The following is a 22,646-nucleotide window of genomic DNA, read 5'->3' on the forward strand; positions in this document are numbered from 1 at the left end:
ATGTTTTAGGATATAAAATTGAGAATACTTATCCTCTCCAAATTATATCAACTCCATATAAATACTATATAGACAAAAATAATAAATATGAGAGAAATAATGATATATATTTTTGTTCCCATAAAGTGTGTTTGAGTCCCTCCCTGCAAGTATGCACATACAATAAATGTTAAAACCCCAACAAAATTGCATTTAAAACAACTTCTTGGTGGAATTGGAGCTTCCACCGACCTCTTCATCCACCAGTGTGGAGTCAACGAAGCAGCAAGGCGCGCTGTGCCTGCCCTGGCCGCGCTCAGGGAGAGGCAAAGGCCCTGACTGCTGTACAGCCATCCTCCTAAAAAGCAAAGCAAAACAAAGATAGTGGTGGCTTAAACAAGACAGAAGTTTACTTCTGTCACACAAGAGGGCTGCAGAGGCTGCTGCTCTCACATCTGCATTTTAGGCTGGAAGGAGGGGGAGGACCCTTGGGGCTGAATCGGTGTCTCTAAGCAACAGTGCACTTGAAGCTGATTGGCCAGAACGTAGTCACGTGACTATACCAGCTGCAAGAGAGGCTAGGATACATCATTTTTATTCTGGATGGCAGTGGACCCAGTTAAAAATCAGGGCTTTGTTACTGCAGAGAAAGGAGAATGGATGTGGGAGTAGGCAGCTTGCCCTCTGCCATAATAGGAGTTCCCCCTTTCAGTTTTACCACCGCTGTGTGCTCCTTGTTGGTGGGTTAAAGCCTCACTACTCAAAGTGGGTGGTCCATGGACCAGCAGCCCCAGCGTTAGGTGGGAGCGTGTTAGAAATGCAGACTCTCAGTCCACCCCAGACCTGCTGAGTTAAACACTTCACTTTCCTTGGGTCCTCAGTTGGTGCCTTTGCACATTCCATTTACGATGCCCTGGGAAGGTCCAAACTCCAGCTTAAAATGTGAGCACTTGTGCTTTGCCTGGACCCCCAGCTAGACAGCCTGCTTTCTGAAGGTTGAGACTTGGCTGTATCAAAATTGTCACTGTCCCCTGAACAAAGCTTGCTTTGGTGCATTTTTGCCCCCACTTTCCTTCTTCCTGAGACGTCCTTTTCCTACTTATCTACCCAACGTCTTCCAAGAAGCAGCCCAAAGGTCCTGTCCTCTGGGAAGCTTTGTGTGTCTCCCTGACCATGAGCCTCTTTTCTGGGCTCTCAGCGCCTCACCCAAACACCCATCACGTCACATATGACACCATTAATAATTGGGTTTCGTGTCTGGCTTCCCCACCAGCAAGGAAGCTCCTCAAAGCAGCAGCCTGGTCACCTTTTATCTTCCAAGTGCCCAGAACAGTCCCTGGATCCTAACAGGGGCTCCATAAAGGTTTGTTAAATTACCACCTAACTTTATTGAGTGCTTATGTTCTTCCAGGTTCTAAGTGCTTTAGATACATGATTTCACTTAATCCTTCCAACCACGCTCAGAAGCAGGTGGTATAAAAGCCATTTTGCAGATGAGAACACCAAGACTTAGGGAGGTTAAACTGCTTTCCCCGAGTTCACTGGTAAAGAGGTACAATGAGCCTCTGAGACTGCAGCGCCAGGACTCAAAAAAGCCTCAGAGCAGACAGAAGTGAGGCCTGGTGTTTGGGGCAGAAGCATGGGAAGGTGGCCAGGTGGGGTGGGCAACTCCTCATCCTGTGGAAGCAGCAATACCTGCCTCAGATACTTGCTCATTCCTCTGACTTGTAGTATGGATGGGGATTTCTGGGGCAAATAGGTAGCCTCTTGGCCCCTCTTGCTCCTCCACCCTCACTTCCCCATCTCCCACCCAGCCCATGCAGGTGCTGTTCTCGGGTGAGGCCACTCACCGCAAGTACTACTCTACCACTCATGGTGCTCTGCTCTCTGGACAGCGTGAAGCTGCTCGTCTCATTGAGATGTACAGAGACCTCTTCCAGCAGGGGACCTGAGGTCCCTTGTTACTGCTGAGTGTGTTCCTTAAAGAACCACTAACTCGTGACTGGCAGCCCTGCCCCTTGATGCCATGTCTCCTACTTTCCTAATCCTCCTTAGAATCAATTTGTATCTTTTGTAGAGCTAGACACCCTGACTGGCTTCAGACCTGGCCCTGTAGCATTTCCTTTTCTTCATGCCGGGTGGTGACTAGGGTGGGGCCTGTTGATTTACCTCTGTGCTCTGACCTCCAACCTCCCCATATCCCCCGCCCCCCAATCCCTTGTTATTGTAAGTGCCTTCAATACTTTGCATTTTGGGATAATAAAAGAGGCTTGTCCTTCCCGTGATCCTCAGCTTCTCTCGTCAGTTTTTTTTCTTCCTCAGTCTCGTGTGTGTGTGTGTGTGTGTGTGTGTGTGTGTGTGTGCGCGTGTGCGTGTGTATTACGCTTCCTTTGAGGGGATGTTGGGGGGATCCATGGCCTGGTTGTGCCCAACAGAAAGAAAGGTGCCTGCCTTTACTGGAAGGGATATTTCCTCACTCCATTGTGTTTGTGGTGGTTTGCCTTCCTGCTGGAGAGACCCCTCAGGGGTAAGGGCCCCTCACTGTCCAGTCCCAGCTCCTTCAGGATAGGCCTGGTACTGCCTTTTGGCTCTTTGCTGGACTTCTCAGGTCCTAATTGGGTGACATGGCCACATTGATGAAGGTGAGTTCCATAGGAGGGGACACCTGTTGTGGCTCCCTGCCAAGCTCAGCTGTGTTAATTATTAATCAGTATCACCTGGCCCTGTGGCCCTGGGTTAGGCCCTTGGGTGGCTGCTGTTGACTTCTGGGAAGGTGGATGGTCTGGCCATTTTTTGGGCAAGGGGATATCACTAAGTGTTGTGTTCCAAGGGGGTGGGGTGACCTTTTCTGCTTCTTTTGCTGAGTAAAAACACACAAACACATCCCTTACATATACTTACCCACATACACACACACATACACTTCCACACAGATACATCATCTCACACCCTTCCACCTACACACAGGTGCATCTCAGCATTGAACCTGAAAGAACATTTAGTCATTAAAAATTTGTTTAAAATTGATTTTAGAGAGAGAGAGAGAGTGAGAGATAGAAACATTGACGTGAGAGAGAAACATTGATTGGCTGCCTCCTGCACGCCCCCTACTGGGGATTGAGCTGGCAACCTGGGCATGTGCCCTGACCAGGAACTGAACCAGCGACCTTTTGCTACATGGGTCGATGCTCAACCACTGAGCCATACCAGCCAGGCAGTCATATTTTTACTCCAGATTTCTAATGATAGAGTTGGAATTCTATAGAGTTGAGGGGTTGTGTGGTGGAGGAAGTTGTGAAAAGCCAGGAGGGCCCCCTGGTCTGACTCTGTATGAACTTACATTGGGTTTCCCTCTAGGAAGTTTAGGGCACTGCCCTTGATATGACTCTACCTTCTCTCCCCCTCAGCTCAGGTTATGATGGAACTGTCCAACATGTAGACACACCTGTACACATGCCTGCCCGCACCCACCTGCGTACACTCACCTGTGTGCACATGTCTAACAGGCATCTTTGCAGGGTTGATCCACCAGACCTCTTCATGGAGTTGAAGTCAGGGATTTATATTCACCTGATGCATAACCGAAAAATATATAAGTATATACATTAAAAATATTTTGAATAGAGGATCTGTTGATGTGGTTTTTCAAGCTCAAAAGTCCTAAAAGGCTACACTGAAACATCTCCCCCCGAGACCTGTCCACAGTACCGCTGCCGCTCCTCACAGCCCCAAGTGGGGAGTCCTCTATCCATTTCCAGATATGTCGGTAGAAATACACATCCTCCTCTCCTTCTTATACAAAAGTGACAAACTACTCATCCTGTCAGCATTTTGCTCATTTTAGTTAGGATAATGTATCTTGGAGCTCTTTCCATAATTAGTGCTTAAACAGACAATGTAAATTTGGATCGTTGATCAAAGAGTGTCTGTCTCCTTCCTGGCCCCAGGTTACTTTGTGGGAAGCACCCTCTATTAATTTCCCCTCGGGAGGCACTGATCCATCTCGGACCCTCCCCACATCCTGGATTTCCTCCAGTAACTGTGATGATGGACAGGAGCAGCCCATCACATAAAGAATGGGGAGGAAAAGCATAAGTAGAGTCTCAGGATCACAGGCATAGGAATTTTAAAGGACACTTTGAAGATGCAAAGGCCTGCAACGTTTATTTGGTGACTGCATGTGGGGAGCTTCAGGTGTGGGCATGAGGAGGGAGAGAATATTTGCTCTGTGCTGACCACCTGCCAGGCAAGATATCAGCTGTAGATGCTGGGCACGTGGTTTCCTGATTGAAAGTGGATGACAGCTCGGGCTGGGGAGGGCAATTCAGCCCCATGGGGAAACAAAGCCTTTGAGAGTTAAGTAAATATACCCAATGTCACTCAGGTAGGTGGTGATGCTGAACTTGAACCACGGTCTATCTGACTCCACAGTGCAGGCTCATTCTGTTGCACAAAGAAAAGAACAGGCTTTAGGTCATTGCTGGAGAGAGTGGAAATGGGTCCAGCCACACTGATGGTGTGGCAGATCCTACTAAAGCTGGTCACATGCCCAGCAGCATTTCCATTCCTGGATGTACACACCCCAAAGAAATGAGTGCATGTGTCCACCAAAAAATTCAGTAGAGTGTTCATAGCAGCAGTTTGTAATAGTTAAAAGCTGGAAACAGCTCAGGTGCCCAGTCATAGAATGGGCCAACTGCAGTACATCAGTCCCATGGAACACTAACACACCAATGGAATAGAATGAGTTGATATTTTTGAGGTCTGTTAATCTAAAAAATATTATGTTGAGTGAAAGAAGCCAGACACAAAGCTACAGGCGTACCTTGTTTTAGTGTGCTTCATTCACTTTAATGCGCTGTACAGATGTTAAGTTTTTACAAATCCAAGGCAAATTGAAGGCAAAGCCCTCCACCAGGAAAAAGATTCTGACTCACCTTATTGAGATACTTGCTTTATTGCGGTGACCTGGGACCAGACTGCAACATCTAGGAGGTGTGCTTGTATATACCATATATTTTCTTTTATATGAAGTTCAGGAACATGCAAAATGAGCCTGTGATGTTAGAAATGAGGGGATGGGTAGTGCCTGGGAGTATGGGGGTACTTTCTGGGTTAGAGAAATCTTGATCCCAGTGGTGGTTGGGTGGATATGTGCATTGGTATAAATGCATTGGGTTATATACTGAAGATTTATGTACTTTTCTGTATGTATGATAAAACTCAATTTAAAAAGTTTAAGAAAGAATCTGAGGATGCCCTTCCCCTGACCCTCCCATCCCACAACATAGGATTGTGTTAGCCCAGAGAATTTCTTCCTTGCAACAGACATGATGCATTGTGAGAGCAGATAAAGGGAGGAGGGACCTACTTATGCCCTGCTGGCACTCCGATGATAAGGACTGGCCTGCGTTTACACAGGATGTCACCGTTTACCAGACCCCTTGCCTCCGTCCTCTCATCTGCGCATCTGCAGCTCCATGAGGGAGGCAGAGTCTGTTTCCCAGCAGAAGAAATTCAGATTCCCAGAAGGACTTGTGTGGGGCTGTGCCATCTCAAGGGGAAGGGGACAACCCTGAGAAGGAGGTAGGGGGAGCATCACCAACTGGGTGCTGGTGCAGGAGGGGTGGCCCTGGAAAGTTTGCCAAAGCCATCAGCCTTCCAATGGACTGTCTTCATAGCAAATAATTGTGTAATGGTAGCACGTATGCATTGCAGCTTCAAAATCAGATTCAAAGTAGATAAACAAAGAAAAGCCAGAGTCATTGAGAAGCGAGGAGAGACGAGATGTACCAGGAACAACACAGCCTGAGTTCCTTGCTGGGACTGTTTCCGACGCAGCTTTGGCATTGATTGAAATCGAAAGGACTGGATCAGGGGTGGAAAACGTGACGTGCTCAGGCCAGTACCGATGCCAACACCTGCTATCTAATTCCTGTCACCTGTGGAAGGTCACTTGAGAGGAAAGTTCTTTCCTGGCACTGGATTCTATGTAGAATTGTTTGCATTGTTTCTTGCACCGCCAGTGTCAGTAAATTCACGGGCGAGGTGTTCAGTTGTTGTTTTGTAGAAGGTTCAGAAATGTTGCCTCAAGCAACCTGGGGCACTTGGCAGGTACTGTCTCTTCCCACCTTTGCTGCTACTGGACAGGTGAACAGTATGTCAGCCTCCACTTGGAATGTCCACCCTGCCCACAAACGTAGGAGTGAAGCGTCTCTGGTTTGAGTCGCCCTGCATGCACTTAGGCCTGTCGGGAGAGCCCAAGGGTGAGCCCAAGGTGCAGGGTGAGGTGGGCTGCTGGTTCCATTCTAGAGAGCTGCTTGTCTAATGAATGGCCTGACAAACATAATGGCAGTGTTTCCGTGAGGCCGGGCTTGCTCACAGCTACTGGCTGGCTGTTTGTGGAGGCCACTTGTGATTTGTGTAGGATAATCACATGTCAACAAACTGAGGGGTGTGTGACCCTACCAAGGTGGCATCCAGGACATCTAAGCTCATGTTGGGTATTTCATATAAGAAAGAATGGGTCACAGCCCTGCTTCATCCTGTGTAACTGGAGATGATGAATACAAAAGCCATTCTCACCTCCCATCTCTAGCGGTGGTTGGCGGACACCGATTTTGCAGGCGTGTTCAAAACCTGGATCTCTGACCCGGGTTCGGTTCCCGCTAAGGGCACGTACCTTGGTTGCAGTTTGTCCCCGGGCCTGGTTGGTCGTGCGGGTGGCAGCCACTCGATATGTCCCTTTCACGTCGATGTTTCTCTCTCTCTCTCTTCCTCTCTCTCCCTCCCTCTCTATCTGAACAAAAAATGGAAAAATGTCCTCGGGTGAGGATAAAAACAAAAAACAAAAACAAACAAACAAACAAACAAACAAAAACCTGGATCTCTGTTAGGGGATCATGTCAGGCGTAGTTTATTTCAGTGAGCTCAGTATTTGATCTGTTGGATTGGGTGTCCTCCCATGTCACTAGAACCCATTGTTACGTTTTGTCTGGGATCTGTCACCTTCCCCCTCTCATATGTGGGGTGCATAGGGTCACACAGTCATCTGTCCATGCCCAGCTCAAGACCTTGATCAAGACTGGATGTCTTATCTCTTCCCATTTCTGAGCAACTTCACTGCCCTTTCCAGCTACATGAGCCATTGGTTCCCCTTTTGCTTAATTCACTTGAGTTAGGCTTTTATAACTAGTGTTAATTTAATTAGTCCTAATTAAAACTGGTTCCAGGAGTGGGGTTTTCAATTATCTATCATTTCACTAGATCTCTTTCCAATATCCTCAACTCTCTTGCCATTTGTTCTGTTAAAGCCCAGTCTCAGATCCACTGTCTACTTTCTTCACAGTTGTGTCTGAGTCACCAATAGGTACAGCTGGAGAAAAACACAAAGCCACACCTGTTGGCTAAAAACACAGCAAAGCAAACGACACAACACCGCCTATAGGAGCTTTCTGTGGACTTAACGTGTCCAGTGCAGAACTCTTGGTCTGCTCCTTGCCAAATCTACTCTGCTTGGTTTGAGTAAGGGGTCCCACTTTTTGGCTCAAGGCAAACACCTGAGTCACTGACTCCTCTTTTTCTTTCCACTCCACATCTGCTCTTGAGATCTGCCATCAGCAAATGTTGGCTTTGCCTACAAGACGCATCCTGAATCTGATCACTCGAAGCTTTCTCCCCCGTCCTTCGCATTTCTGCCATCAATGTCTGCAGTAGCCTCCTGTTCCTTCTTCCACACGTGCCCTTTGGCCTCTTTGCCCCACAGCAGCCAGTGTGATCCTTTTTTTTTTTATCCTCACCCGAGGACATTTTTCCATTTTTTGTTCAGATAGAGTGGGAGGGAGAGAGAGGAACAGAGAGATAGAGAAACATCGATGTGAAAGGGACACATCGAGTGGCTGCCACCCACACGACCAACCAGGGCCGGGGACAAACTGCAACCGAGGTATGTGCCCTTAGCGGGAACCGAACCTGGGTCTCTCCAGACCGCAGGCCGACGCTCTAACCGCTGAGCCAAACCGGCCAGGGCCAGTGTGATCCTTTTAAAGTATGGAGGTGGCCCTGGCCGGTTTGGCTCAGCAGTTAGAGCGTCTGCCTGCGGTCCGGAGAGACCCGGGTTCGGGTCCCGCTAAGAATGTGTGCCTCGGTTGTAGTTTGTCCCCGGCCCTGGTTGGTCATGTGGGTGGCAGCCACTAGATGTGTCCCTTTCATGTCGATGTTTCTCTCTCTCTCTTCCTCTCTCTCCCTCCCACTTTATCTGAACAAAAAATGAAAAAAAAAAATTAAATTATGAATGCAGCCCAGCCGGTGTGGCTCAGTGGATTGAGCACTGTCCCATAGACTGAGAGGTTGCTGGTTCGATTCCCAGTCAGGGCACGTGCCTGGGTTGTGGGCTCGATCCCCTGTGGGGGTGGTCAGGAAGCAGCCGATCAATGTATCTCTCTCACATCAATGTCTATATTTCTCCCTCTCTCTCTAAAATCAATATTTAAAAAAAGGAAGAAAAAATATATCTTAAAAAAATAAAAATATGAATCCAGTCACGCACTTCCCTGGTTTCCAATGACTCCCACCACACTGAGCATAGAAGGTGATTTCCAACACCTTATACGATCTGTCCCCTGGCTCCCACGTCCTGCCCCCTCCCTTGGCCCTGGTTGTGTGCACTTTATCGGGAATGCTTGCCCCCACATATTTGCAAGTCTCTTTCCCTCCCTGTGTTCAGATATCTACCCAGCTGTCACTTCTCTGGGAAGACTTCTCTAAGCACCCCGTTTTTGAAGATATTTTAAGCACTTTTGATGCTCTGTTCCTTCCCCTTACCTGTTTCTTCATAGCCCTTCTCTTTCCCTTCTGTCATTTTTTGTTTGTTTATGTTTATTTGTCTGCCCCCCATGTGAGTTTCAGTGTCCAAAATAGTACCTGGTGTAATAGTAGGTTATCAAATATTCGAAGAATGAATGAACAAGTGAAGAAAGAAGTAAAAATGAATGGTGCCCACTTCTGGACACCCCCTTGGTGCTGGTTGGCAACTTGCCTGGATTTCCCTTGTCAGCCTCTGACTCTCCTTCCTCCTCACTGTCAACAGGCAACATGGTCTCCTGTGTCAGACAAAATAGAAGCCAATGGAGAGGCGGTGGGTGGCGACTTCCTTACCAAATCTACAAATAGCCAGCCTTCACACCAGTCCTTTTAGATGTCCTTCCCCCTCCCCCGACAAAGGAAGTGTGTGACCCTCCATTTGTGCATCCCATGTCCCAAACTCAGGGACTTGTCTCATCCGTCCCTCTCCCCCTTCTCTCTAGGACATCCTTCCCATCCACATTTCAATGTGTTCATGTCATTCCCATCACCCCCGCCTCTTGCTTCCCCTTCATAGCCAAGCTTCACACTAGCATTTTCTACAAGTGCTCCCTCTGCATCCTCACTTTCTGTATCCTCAGTATTGTTGGTGGGGAGTCGCAGGTTGCTGAGGGAGACACAGGAAGGGCTGGGCTGGCTTCCCTTCTCACCGTGGCTAGGAGAGGTGGGGAGGAGCTGTCTGCCCCCAGATTCCAGGGTCTCTAGAAGCGGGAACAACCTCATGGGCTGAACCACATCCTCTGGCGCCATCTGCTGGCCATATTGGACTACAGCTCTCGCTGCAGAGAGAACGTTTTCTGGATTCTTTGTGAGCTTTTCGGAATTAAAAAACAAACAAACCAACAAACCAAAACAAAACATGGCTAGTGTGGCCCCCTTCCCTTTGAGATTCTTCAGTCTAACAACCAATCTGTACTCTTTTTTTTTTTTATCCTCACCCAAGGACATTTTCCTGTTTTTGTTGAGATAGTGGGAGAGAGAAACCTCCACGTGAAAGGGACACATCCAGTGGCTGCCTCCCGTACAACCCCAACCAGGGCCTTGGGGTCGGGGACACACTGCAACCGAGTTACGTGCCCTTAGCGGAACCAAACCTGGGTCTCTCTGGACCATGGGTTGACACTCTAACCACTGAGCCAAACCGGCCAGGGCCAATTTGTACTTCTAATTCCCTTCATCTTTTAAAAACAAACGAACAAACAAAAAATTAAAGTATGAATGCAGCCCGGCCGGTGTGGCCCATCCCTCCAGCCCCCACCCACCTGACAAGCAATAAAACATTCTCTGTGTCTATGAGTCTTTTTCTGTTCTGCTTGCTCATTTTGTCTTTAGATTCTGTTGTTGATAGATATGTATTAATTGCCACTTTATTGTTCATATTTTTGTTTTTCTCCTTCAAGAAGACCCTTCAACATTTCATATAATAGTGGTTTGGTGGTGATAAACTCCTTTAGCTTTTTCTTGTCTGGGAAACTATTGATATGGCCATCAATTCTAAATGACAGCTTTGAAGGATAGAATAATCTTGGTTGTAGGTTGTTGCTTTTCATTACCTTGAATACCTCTTGCCACTCCTTTCTGGCCTGCAAAGTTTCTTTTGAGAAATCAGCTGACAGTCTTATGGGAGCTCCTTTGTACGTAACTAACTGCTTTTCTCAGGCTGTTTTTTTTTTTTTTTTAAATCCTCACCTGAGGACATTTTTCCATTTTGTTCAGATAGAGTGGGAGGGAGAGAGAGGAAGAGACAGAGAGAAAAACATCGACGTGAAAGGGACACATCGAGTGGTTGCCACCCGCACAACCCAACCAGGGCCGGGGCACAAACTGCAACCGAGGTAGTGCCCTTAGCGGGAACCGAACCCGGGTCTCTCTGGACCGCAGGCCGATGCTCTAACTGCTGAGCCAAACTGGCCAGGGCTCTCAGGTCGTTTTTAAGATTCTCTCTTTGTCTCGAACCTTTGGCATTTTGATGATGATGTGTTTTGGTGTGGACTTCTTTGGGTTCATCTTATTTGGGACTCTCTGTGCTTCCTAGACTTGTATGTCTGTTTCCTTCAGCAAGTTAGGGAAGTTTTCTGTCATTATTTTTTCAAATAGGTTTTCAATTTCTTGCTCTCTCTCTCCTTCTGGCACTCCTATGATGTGAATGTTGGCACACTTGAAGGTATCCCAGAGGGTCCTTACACTATCTTCCTTTTATTGGATTCTTTTTTCTTTTTGCTGTTTTGGTTGGGTGTTTTTTGCTTTCTTATATTCCAAATCGATGATTTGCTTTTTGGCTTTATCTACTCTATTGATTCCCTGTAAATTATTCTTTCAGTTAGTGCATACATCATATCTGACTGGTCTCTCTCTTTTTTTTTTTTAATGTTGTTGATGTTCTCACTTAGTTCCTTGGAATTCTCCTTAAGTTCCTTGAAAGTTTCACTAAGTTCCTTGAATGTCTTATTAAGTTCCTTGAGCAACCTTATAACCAGTGTTTTGAACTCTGCATCTGATTGATTGCTTATCTCCATTTTGTTTAGTTCTTTTCCTGGAGTTTTGTTTTTTTCTTTCATTTGGGACATGTTTCTTTGTCTCCTCATTTTGGCTGCTTCCCTGTGTTTATTTCTATGTATTAGGTAGAGTTGCTATGTCTCCTGGGCTTCCTAGGGTGGCCTGTTATAGTAGGTGTCCTGTAGGATTCAGTGACACAGCCTCCCTGATCACCCCAGCTGGGCCCTCGGGGTGCACTCCTAGTGTGGACTGTACACCCTTCTGTTGTAATTGAATCTTGATTGCTGTTGGCACGCCAATGGGGACAATTTACTCAGGCTTATGAGCTGCAAAAACTGGCTGTGCCCACTGACCACTGGCCTCTGACTACCTTGGAGGATCAGCTGTGTAGGGGCCCACCACACAGAGCAAGACCTACTTCAGCAGGGCTCTAGTACCCAATGATTCCACTCATTGAGTGTGTCACTTGTGCAGGTAGTTGGGTGGTGATGTTTCAGTGTGGTCTGAAGCTGTCCATTGGGTGTGCTGGCTCTGGGGCAAGGTCAGCCACTGCCTGGTTCTATCCAGGGCCACCCAGCATAAGCTACAAAGTGATCTGCCGATGGCTGCTACTTGTGCTGGGCTTGGAGGTGCCCAGGAAAAGCCAAGTTGTGAATCCAGGTTGGCTGCTTCTAGTGCCAGGCCTGGGGCCACTTAACAAGAGGTTTGGGGCTTGCTGAGACCAGATGCTGCTTGTTTAAGAGATTTTAGGAAACTCTGAAGCAGGAGCCAATCCTATGGTAAAGCCACTGGAAACAGCTTGGGTGGGCCTGAAAGCTGGGTGGGGCAGGGCCTCAGGGAAACACTAGGGCCGGGCAACCAGTGTGAGCCAGGTTGCTGGAGTCCCAGATATCTCTCCCATCTGAGGCCCTGGGGAAGGGCGCACTGAAGGAACAAAGGCTGAGAGAAAGCTGTCTCTCCAGCCTTCCTCCAAACAGCTCAGTACTTCCCTGTATGTCTGGTGTTGTTCAAGGTCCCTGCCTTCCAAGCTTAGAGGGAGCAAGTCCAAAATCCTTTAAGAGGAACTGCCTGGGGCTCCAACAGCCTCAGCTTCCCTCAGCCTCAGTTCCTGCTGGTTTTTACAGCCAGAAGTTATGGGGACTTCTCTTCCTGGCACTAAATCCCTGAGCAGGGCACCTGGTGTGGGACAGGGACCCCTTACTTCTCAGGGAGGACCTTCCCAGCCAAGGTGTCCCTCCTGATTTGTATCTTTCACACATGGGTTTGGGACCAGCCCGTCTGTGCCTCCGCCCCTCCTACCAGTCTCAACATGGCTTCTTCTTTAATTTCGTAGTTGTAGGATTTTCAGCTCGATTTCAGGTGGTTCTGAATTATGGTTGTGCTGTAGTTTAGTTGATGTGGTTGTGGGAGGAGGCGATACCACGTTTACCTATGCTGCCATCTTGACTGGAAGTCTCATTCACTAGACTTTTAGTGATTTCCATTTGTATGCCAGCCTTGGTGCTAATAAAGTTTAATTATGCTTCAGTAAATAAGTTCACTAAATAAATACCTATGACATGTGAGCTTATTTTGTTTCCCAAGTGAAGCTGGACTGTATGGTTTTAATTCTTTTAAATTTATTGATGTTTGTTTTATGGCCCAGGTATGGTCTATTTTGGCATATGATCTATGGTGCTTGCAAAGGGTGCATATTCTACTATAGTTGGGTGGAGTGTTCTATAGATGTTGATTATATCCTGTTGGTTGATGTTAATTTCTTCTATATGGATGCTGATTTTCTGTCTAGTTGTATCAACTGCTGAGAGAATAGTGTTGAAGTGCCCAACTATAGTTGTGTTTTTGTTATTTATCCTTCAATTCTCTCACTTTTTTTTGTATCAATAGAATTTTTTATAACAGTTTTAGACTTACAGAAAAAGTAAGTATTTAGAGTCCCTTCGTTTTCCCTATTATTAACATCTTACATTAATATGGTATATTTGTTACAACTAATGAATGAATATTGGAACATCATTAGTAACTAAAGTCCATAGTTTATTCAGATTTCCTGAGGTTGTTGGTTAATCTTCACCTGAGGATATTTTTCCATTAATTTTTAGATAGCGTGGAAGGGAGGGAGGGGGAGAGGGAAGGAGAGAAACATCGATGTGAGAGAGACACATCGATTTGTTGTCTCCTGCATCAAACTTGCAACTCAGGTACGTGCACTTTACTGGGAATTGAACCTGAGACCCTTTGGTCTGCAGGTTGATGGTCCAACCACTGAGCCAAACTGGCCAGGGCCAGATTTCCTTAGTTTTTACTTAATGTCCCTTCTGTTTCAGAATTCCATCCAGGATTCCATGTTGCATTTAGTTACCTCTTGGTTGTGACATTTTCTCAGACTCTTCTTGTTTTATATCCCAAGTAATAAAGATGGTATTCTATGTTTAAAAATAATTCTTAAAATTCTATTTTATATATTTGGATCTTTAGTGGACTTGTAGTAGAAGGCAGGGGTCCAGATTTAGGCTTAGTCTTCATTGTTGGCTGGTCATCCCAATGTTCCTTGTTGGACGATCCACCCTTTCCCTACAGATTTAAAATGGCATCTAGTTATAATTGGAACAGGAATAATTTAGTTTTTGAACATTGATTTAGATTTGGCCAAATTGCAAACTCTTATTAGTTTGGATTATTTATCAGGCACTTTTCTTGGGTTTTCTACGTAGATCACATTACCTGCAAAATTTGATAGTCAAGTTTCTTTACTGTCAATTTGCCTCTTGCTTTTTTTCCTTTTTCTTATTGCATTAAGTATAAATACTGGTACGATGTTGAGTAGAAGAGTGATATGGAGATTGTAGCCTTATTGCTGATTTAATGGGAATGTTGATAATGTTTCTAATAAGTATGCTGTTTGCTCTGTTTCTGGATACTTTTTTTTTAATCCTCACCCGAGGACATTTTTGCATTTATCTTCAGATAGAGCAGGAGGGAGAGAGGGAGAAAGAGAGAGAGAGAAACATCAAAGTGAGAGAGACACATTGACTGGCTGCCACCCACACAACCCTAACCGGGGCCAGGACAAACTGCAACCCAGGTATGTGCCCTTAGCCGGTACTGAACCCGGGTCTCTCTGGTCCGCGGGCCGACACTCTAACTTTTGAGCCCAACAGGCCAGGGTTCTGGATACCTTTTATCAGATTAAAGAAATTCCCTTCTATGTTAGTTTGTAAATATTTTATTATGAATGAATATTGAATGTTATCAAATGTGTTTTCTGCATCTATTAAGATGATCATCGGGTTTTTCTCTTATTATCTGTTCATGTGTTAATCACATTGAAAAAATTTCTAATGTTTTTCTTGTATTTTTGGGATAGTCTTTGCCTTGTTGTGTCAGTCAGGTTAGGCTAAGTTCTGCTCTGGTAACAAACAACCCTTAAATCTTAGTGAATTACAACAGAAGTTTATTTCTTGTTCATCATGAGCCCAGGGGATTGATTTTACTTTCTATTATTTCTAGGATCCATGTCAATGGAACATCTTAGGGTAGATGGAAAGGAGAGATAATGAAACATCTTAATGCTTCTGATCAGAAGTAGCATGAGTTACTTCTATCCACATTTCAATGGCCAAATCAAGTCAGTGCCTGAGCTTGATGTCAGTGAATAGGCATATAATTCTCTTGCAGAGAGTACCCAGCAGATCGGACATCAAATGTTTTGTCAATAATATAATCTACTACACTGCTCAAGATATAATCTTATTTTAATGAGTTGCTAAATTTCATTTGCATATATTTATTGAGGTTTTTGCATCTATGTTCATAAGTGACACAATGATATTTTTTTCTTGGGCTGTCTGGGGTTTTTGCCTCTCCCACTTGGGCTTTTAAAACAATTTGGGTAGTTTTACATCTTTTTACTATATACATTGGAAAAGTATGTATAAAATGTTAATTATCTGTTTCCTGGAGATTTGAAGAACTTACTTGCAAAACTGGCTGGACTTAAGTGCGTATTTTTGGAAGTAGATCTCTGACTATTGTTTTAATTTCTTTTATGGTTAATGTACTGTTAAAATTTCCTACTTTTAGGGGTAAGATGCAATTTAGGCAATTGCTATTTATTAGATAGTTGGCCTTTTCTTGTTGGTTTAAGCATTTACTGGTCTAAAATTGTTCAAGTATGTATTCTCTCTTGTGACTTTAGTTATATCCCCCTTTTGTTTCAGATTTGTTGTTTTTCATTGTATTTCATTGACCAGGCTTTGTCAGAGTGTCCTTTTTCAAAGAAGTCATGCGTGTTTGGGAAGGTCTGTCTTTTTCCTCTTTATGTATAAATGACACCCTACTTAGCTTAGAGAACTTCAGTTTTTTCTTAGAGCTCCCTCTACTCTTCAAAAAACATTTACAGCAGGGTCTCATTTGATTCTTACAAAAAACAAAAAAAGTGTGAGCCAGGCCCTAGTGACACAGCGAGGAAACCTAGGGCTTGGCAGGGTGGGGTCCTTGTTCCAGGCCACAGGAGTTGGCAGACCTGTCTGGACCAGTGCTTGTTCTAGCTCAGGGCAAGAGCTAGAGTGGTGTTACCACTTATGGTACGTGAGGCAAAGAGACCTCAGTTCTTCCCTCCTCCCTGTGATCACAGGCTTTGCCATGTGACCTTGCATCTCCTCCCACTAAAGAGGTTGTTATGCACCCTGCCCCCCAGTTCATATGTTGAAGTCCTAACCCAGCTTTCTGAGCTAGACTGGATGATTATTCAGCAAATATTCAATCACTTTCCTATCCCTCTGGAGCAGAAGATATTTTCCTGCCTCACTGACTTTGGGCTTGGCCATCTCACTTGTTTTGGCCAATGGAATGTCATAATGCAATATGAGTAGAAGCTTTAAATATGTTTGCACAGTTTGGCATCTTGTGTACTCACCATTGGTCATGAGAATAACATGCCCCTGATAGCTGGTATTTCAGGGAGAATATGGAGAAAAGGAGAATAGATCTGACTGAGCCCATAGAAGCCTAGAACCAAACCTAGGACCTTCAGACACACTCATAAGCAAGAGAACAAATGCTTGTTCTTGAAACCTGTGAATTTTGGGGTGGCTTGTTTTACAGCATCATCATAGCAATAGCTGACTGATACACCTCTGCTTAGGAGAGTCATCAGCCTGAAAGGGATATTTCTAAGCACTAGTGATAGAGTGAGCAATGGACCCATAGACAAGGGAGCCACCCAGAATACAAAGGTGGCTTAATCCCAGCAAAGGGGCCTTGTAGGAATGGACCAAGGGATTTAGGATCCTGGAAGATGCATTTCATGGATTGACTCTGGCTTAAGGAGCTGGAGGAGACAGAAGCCAGTGGACATTCTTTTAGTTCTGTTCTACCAGGCCGAGGGAAATCTTTTACTCCCCACTGCCCAGTTCTCAGCTAATGAGGAAAAATTTTGTTCTAATAATTCAGAGCTGCTGACTATCCCTTTTCCAACAAATAGAGCACCTGAGAAAAAATGCTGTTCCGCTCTGCTCTCCAGGTCCCTTCTGACCTCAGACATACAAGCCTGGACAGTCCCGTGAGCAGGCAGAGAGTTCCTGCAGGGAACTGAGTACTGTGTCCTCAGCTACTCAGAAAACAGTTGTCGGGCAATAAGACAGTGGCTGGAAATTAGATAATTGGGCAGGCTCTTCGTGGAGTTAGGGGTGGGGAGTGGGGGCTCTTCTTGGAGTTACAGGTGGGGATTGGGGGATACACAGTGGAAAGGGTAGAGCCTTTAATGCAGAGGCAAAACTCTGGCGTGAGTCTGTCTTTTTTTTTTTTTTAATCCTCACCCGAGGACATTTTTCCATTTTTTGTTCAGATAGAGTAGGAAGGGGAGAGAGAGAGAGAGAAACATCGATGTGAAAGGGACACATCGAGTGGTTGCCACCCACACGATCCAACCAGGGCTGGGGACAAACTGCAACCGAGGTACGTGCCCCTCTTGGGAACCGAACCCCGGGTCTCTCTGGACCGCAGGCCGATGCTCCAACAGCTGAGCCAAACCGGCCAGGGTGAGTGTGTACAGCGAGTCTGTATCGATCAGCATCAATACAGCTTCCTCAGCTCTGGAGTTCCCACTCTGTGCAAATGGTTGACTGATATCCTTACTTTGCTGATCTGTTTTGAGCCTCTGTCCTCTTTGTAGATCTTTGTTAGTGTTTTAAGGGGAAAGGTCTTATAAATGGCTTGATAGGATGCCACCGTAAGGTAGAAGCATCTATAATTTAAAACAAATCTTTCCCACCCAGCAGTGTGCATGAGCCTCAGTACTGAGTCAGGAGAAAATGTGTGTATGGACAGAGTCAACCCTATGTTTTACCAAAGTAAATACGAGGTAGTGAAGACAGTGATGGGGCTGGAAATGTGGATTTGGGGTATGGATGCCCCTATGGATGGCACTGGAGCAAAGAAAAGAAACTGAGCAGAACTTTAGGAAATGCTTACATTTAGGGGGAGGTGAAAGAGGGCAGGAAAAAAAAAAAATTCCTGAGGTGTTAAGACAGGCACGAGCAGAGGAGGAATGATATGATAGGACAGGCACAAAATGTCTCCAGGACAGAAAGCCCTGGGTGCCAACAATGGGCAAAACTGGGAAAATAGGTATTATAGGGTAGGACCTTACCCCCAGGGTGACCTTTCTCCCCTAGCATGTTGTTTATACCCCTTGACCTTTCATATCGCTAGTCATATGGTTTAGACCCCCTGACCTTTCAATTTGCAGGTCATAAGGTTTAGACCCCGGGACTTTCATATTGCTAGTCATGCGGTTTAGGTTCCCTTAGAGGAGGAACAAGGGGACCAGAGAATAGCCTCACATGACTCCCATACAAGCCCTTGCACAACCACCCCTCTAAGCATTAAGCCCTCAGGACAACGATGTTCTGATCAGCATCAAGTAATCTTTGGAACAAAGCCTCGGTCCGTTGACCACAGAGAGAGTTTTGGTCAAACTAGATGACATTGAGGCCTCAGTTCTTTTTCAGCTCCAGGCCCAGAAAAGCAGCAAAACCAGATGAAGCAACATCATGGTGGACACCAGGACCAGACGCAATTAGTTAGACTGAGGTCAACTCGTGACCCTACATGAGTGCTGACCAATCAGTAGAGACCAAGACACTGAACGGATACACCTAGAAAGCTGATAAATATTCTATTGAGATCCTCCCCTTATGTGCTCCACCCCCTCTCTTGAGCAGGACCGCACCTTTCCCCTCTTCTCTCAGGCATGTTATCATTGCACTCCTTCTCCCAAGCTCCAAGGGCCCTTCTTTTGCCTTTTGTAACTTGTTTCCTAAGTCCATGCAGCCCAGCTGGCTCATTTCTTCTATCTCTGTGACGTTCTAAATAAACGTTTGCTTGTATTTGAGTTATTGGCTCTGAATTCTTTCTTAGCTGACCTCAAGGACCGAAGTCTAACGTGTAACTCTGCCAGTAACAGGACTTTCACAAATGTCAGTGCGAGGTCCCTGGAGTTGCCTCTGATGCATCCCTCATCCTGGCTCTTGGCCGTGAGAGCTCAGCTGGTCAGGGCCCCAGTTTCTGGATTTCGTCTTGATTCCAAATTCTGCCTGCAATTTCTACTTCATTCTCACCCAGACCAGAGCAATTTGAGAATGTGGGCTGGGTCCTATTCCCTTTGTTTCCTGCTGCTGCCAAGGGGGAGGGGGACTGGGAAAGAGAACAAATGCCAGCCCAGCCCAGCAGGAGAGTGAGTGCAGTGCCCCCTTGCCAAAGGTCCCACTCCCGGTACCACCTGGGCCCAGCAGGCTCCCCAGAGAGCTATTCTGAGCAGAGAGCCTGAGGGACCGGTTTAGTCTTTACAAGCATCTGGTTTTGTGCTCCACTGAAGCCACAGGAAGAAAAAAAAAGAAATTCTTTCCAAGTGGATGGTGAACATGTAACCCCCTGGGGGTGTAATAGGATGAGAATAGAAACAGGGTCAGGAGGGCACTGAAGAGTCAGAACTCTGACAGGTCACTGAGGGGAGGGCCATCAAGGTCCCAACCTTTCCTCAGTGCCTGTCAGTACCTGGAGCAGTGGTGGTGAGCAGGGCCTGTGGGGAGTGGAGCTCCGGGTGGGAGGGCCGGGTGGGCTGGAGGGCACGTAGAGCAGGTGTTCCAGCAGAGGTCTAGGGTTGCAGCAGGCTCTCTGGGGAAGGACTCAGGCCCTAGTTCCTTGAGGATTGATGAGACCAGATAAGATGAGGGTCTCAAAAAATTGGTGATGTTGAGCCAGCTACCAGGTGGACAATGGTGCAGTGTCCCAGGGGACCCATAGATCCAATATTTAATGAACACTCACACCCAGTCCTGAGCAGCCCTGGGGACAGAAAGCCTTCTGCCTGAGGCACACAGATGTGGATTCTATCAGTGGACTCTAAGCCAGGGTGATCTTGGTGCAAGCTACCAGGAAGACTGAGGGACACTGAGGAATTAGTTCTGGGCAGGGGATCTGGGAGGGAGGTCTTGAGATGATGATGAAGAGTGGAGAGGACAGGCAGGCTTAGGGATTTGGGGAGCCCGAAGCCTCAGCACCAGTGGCCTTGTCACACCGCATGGAGCAGATGAGATGGCCTTGCAGAAGGTGAGTTTGCATTTGGGGAGTCGGGGGGGTCATCCGGGTAAGAATGAATACAAACATCTGGGGCTAGAGACAGACCCTTGGGAAACATTTATGTATATGATGAAGGTGATTTGCAGTGGATGAGATTATGTGGAGAGTTGAGAAAAGGAAGAAGAAAGCCCTGGGGGACATTTAAGGACAGAGAGAGGCGCCTGCGCAGGAGTTGGAGAGAGTGTGGTCAGGGGACCAGAGGAGATCCCAGGGGTGTGGCTCAGCAGCCGGGGAACATTTCAGGAAGCAGGAGTGGCCACTAGTGTGGACTGCAGCAGAGACAGATGATGGGAGGAGATTAGGGAAATGAAAGGTCCCAGGTGACTTGCAAACGTGGTCCTGTGGAATGCTGGGGACAGAGGCCCCGAACAGTGTGGGAAGCAAGACAAGATGGGTGGCAAGAGCCCAGCTTGAGAGGGAGGATGGGCTGGAGCTAGAGGTTTCGGGTGGGAAGCAGGAACAAGGCTTTCTCAATGGTGGTGGTGGTGGTGGGGGGCAACTGGGCAAATACCAGTGTCTTTGGAGACCTGCTTTTTCCCGTCACATCTCACAGGACCATGCCCTTCTCACTAACAACTCCCTCATTTCTTGAGGACTATGCAAAGGAACTCTTATTCCCATTTTGATGGGTACTGGGTTTTCCCTATTCCCTCAATCGCCTTGATATTTCATAGGGGTTTCCTGGAGACAATGGCCCCATTTTTTATATGCACTTCAGTGACAGTTTCTAATGAGTGCGTGGGCAAGGCTGGGGATCTGGGGCACCTGAGGACCCAGGAAATGGTGCAGTGAATGCACTTCTTCCAAATGCCCCCAAATTACTGGCAGAGAACTCCCTTCTTCAGAAGGGCTGTTGCTACTCCCTCCATTCCTCTTGGCTACTGCAACGTTTTGGCATGTCCTGAGACCGAGGTCAGCAGCTCAGTGCTTTGATGATGATTAGAACTGGGTCCCTGGATGCCCCTGCTGTGGCACGGCCTCTCTGGGGCCTCTGCAAGCAGTCCCCCATCTCCTGAAGGCTCGGTACCTGGTGTGGCGGGTACAGGAGGAGGCAGTTGTGCAGAGGGCTGCTGTGCCCAGGAGACAGGGGCTGAGGCTTGAACATCGGACATGTTTTGCTGATTGGTCATCCTGCCCACAGAAAATACTGGCCAAGCTGCCTGCACCACATACCTCCTTGTCCACTGTTACAGGGGCATGGAGGACCCTTCCCTCACCTAAAAGTCCTCCTGATGAAGACTCCCTCCCCCCTTGCTCCCTTGCCCCCACTGTTGACCTCCTGTGGGCTTAAGTGCCCTAGCATGTGAGAACCAATGTTCACCCTGCTCAGGGACCCTCCGCTGCCATTGACCCCTGCCCAGGAGCCCAATGTTCAATCCTCTGATGCTCTGCTCCATCGCAGCCCTCAGCACTGTGAGACCTCAGGGGCTGTCCCCCCAGTGTCCCCAGCTTTAGGGTAGCTAATGTGCTGCAGTGTGGGGCCCATTTGGGGTATGGTTCCTATGTAGGGCTTCTCTCACTCATTATGTACACTTGTCTACTTGGGGTTATATATTCGTTCTTGTAATGTTTCACCCATTTAACTGATGCTGCCGTCCCCACTGAGGCACTCGGAACGTCACAGGTATATCTAGGGAGACTGACAAGGCGAACATTTGTGTTTATGATTACTGTATGGTTCCCAAGACTAATCATGTGAATTTAAAAGCCAACAATCTCCCCCTCCAGAGTCCTTCGGTCATGCTACAAGTCCCAAAGGACAGCAGCCGTCAGTTAAAGAGACAGTTAAATTGAAACCGGAAAGGTGAATGAATACCCAATCTATCCTGTTGTGGGCCTTTAGGACTTGAAGGATTTAAAAAAAAAAAAAAAGTAGTCCTTTATAGGTTATAAGCTAGAGAGGGACAGTTTGCAGAATTTGGACAAAATAGAAGTACTCTCACCAATAAATATGTCTCAAAATGACAAATAAAGCTCTCCCCATTTGGCAGCTCCGGATCCCAGCGAGAGGTAATGGGCACAGGCACAAGGAGCTATGTACAGAGTGTAAACAGTAAGGCCCTCAGGGCATGGAATGAGGGGCGGGGCCAGGTGATGCGGTGTGCAGGGAGGGGGACCGGTGGGGGAGAGGGGGCCCACGGGTAAACACAACAGGCTTGTAAAACGGTCATCCAATCTGCCACCAAGCTTGTGGGTGGTGGTGACAGGTCCTTACGTTTCCTCCAGTCGGCAGTAAGGAGAAATTGTGTTCATTAAGAAGCCCTGGCCCTGATAACTTCTTCCTAGGGAGGCAGTGGGGCAGCCACGCAGGGCCTTTGTGTCCCTTTCTCCCCAAAAGGAGGGGCAGGCCTGCTTGGCCATACTTGGGGCTGATTACCCAGGGTTCAAGGCATGGCTAGGGCAGTGTTTCTCAAACAGGGATTGGGGGCAAACGGCCCCAAGGAGTCCGCAACTCCTCCCGAGAAAGGAGGAGCTCAAGGCATCTGTATCCAGGTGGGGGCCTATAACCTTCCACGCTTCCAGGGCACCGCCCCGCCTAAGTTCCTCCGGGGTGCTAGGCAGCACCTGCCCTGATCAGCCCGGGCCTCTTGGACAAAACCAGCCTCTTCCCCATGTCCTCGCTCTCACCCCACCGCATTCACCTCCCCTAGCACAAAGCCGCACCG

General features: G+C 47.1%; 1 protein-coding gene across 16 annotated transcripts in view; it reads left to right on the plus strand.

The window, feature by feature from the left end:
- The window catches only part of SMOX (spermine oxidase), a 53,606-nt gene extending 34,924 nt beyond the window's left edge, over positions 1–18,682 (plus strand). For 10 of the 16 annotated variants that reach the window (XM_036245534.1, XM_036245537.1, XM_036245538.1 and 7 more), the window contains 2 exons: positions 1,253–1,342; positions 1,794–2,263. In XM_036245534.1, the coding sequence (XP_036101427.1) occupies positions 1,253–1,342; positions 1,794–1,931 (228 nt within the window). In that variant the 3' untranslated portion in view covers positions 1,932–2,263. Of the gene's footprint in view, positions 1–1,252; positions 1,343–1,793; positions 2,286–3,386; positions 3,414–18,350 lie in introns of those variants that run through there. The other 6 variants (XM_036245542.1, XM_036245540.1, XM_036245544.1 and 3 more) reach the window with 5 other exon arrangements.
- The last annotated feature ends 3,964 nt before the right edge of the window (positions 18,683–22,646 follow it).

This window comes from Molossus molossus, unplaced genomic scaffold (assembly GCF_014108415.1).
Source record: "Molossus molossus isolate mMolMol1 unplaced genomic scaffold, mMolMol1.p scaffold_m16_p_6, whole genome shotgun sequence".
Classification (NCBI taxonomy): Eukaryota; Metazoa; Chordata; class Mammalia; order Chiroptera; family Molossidae; genus Molossus; species Molossus molossus.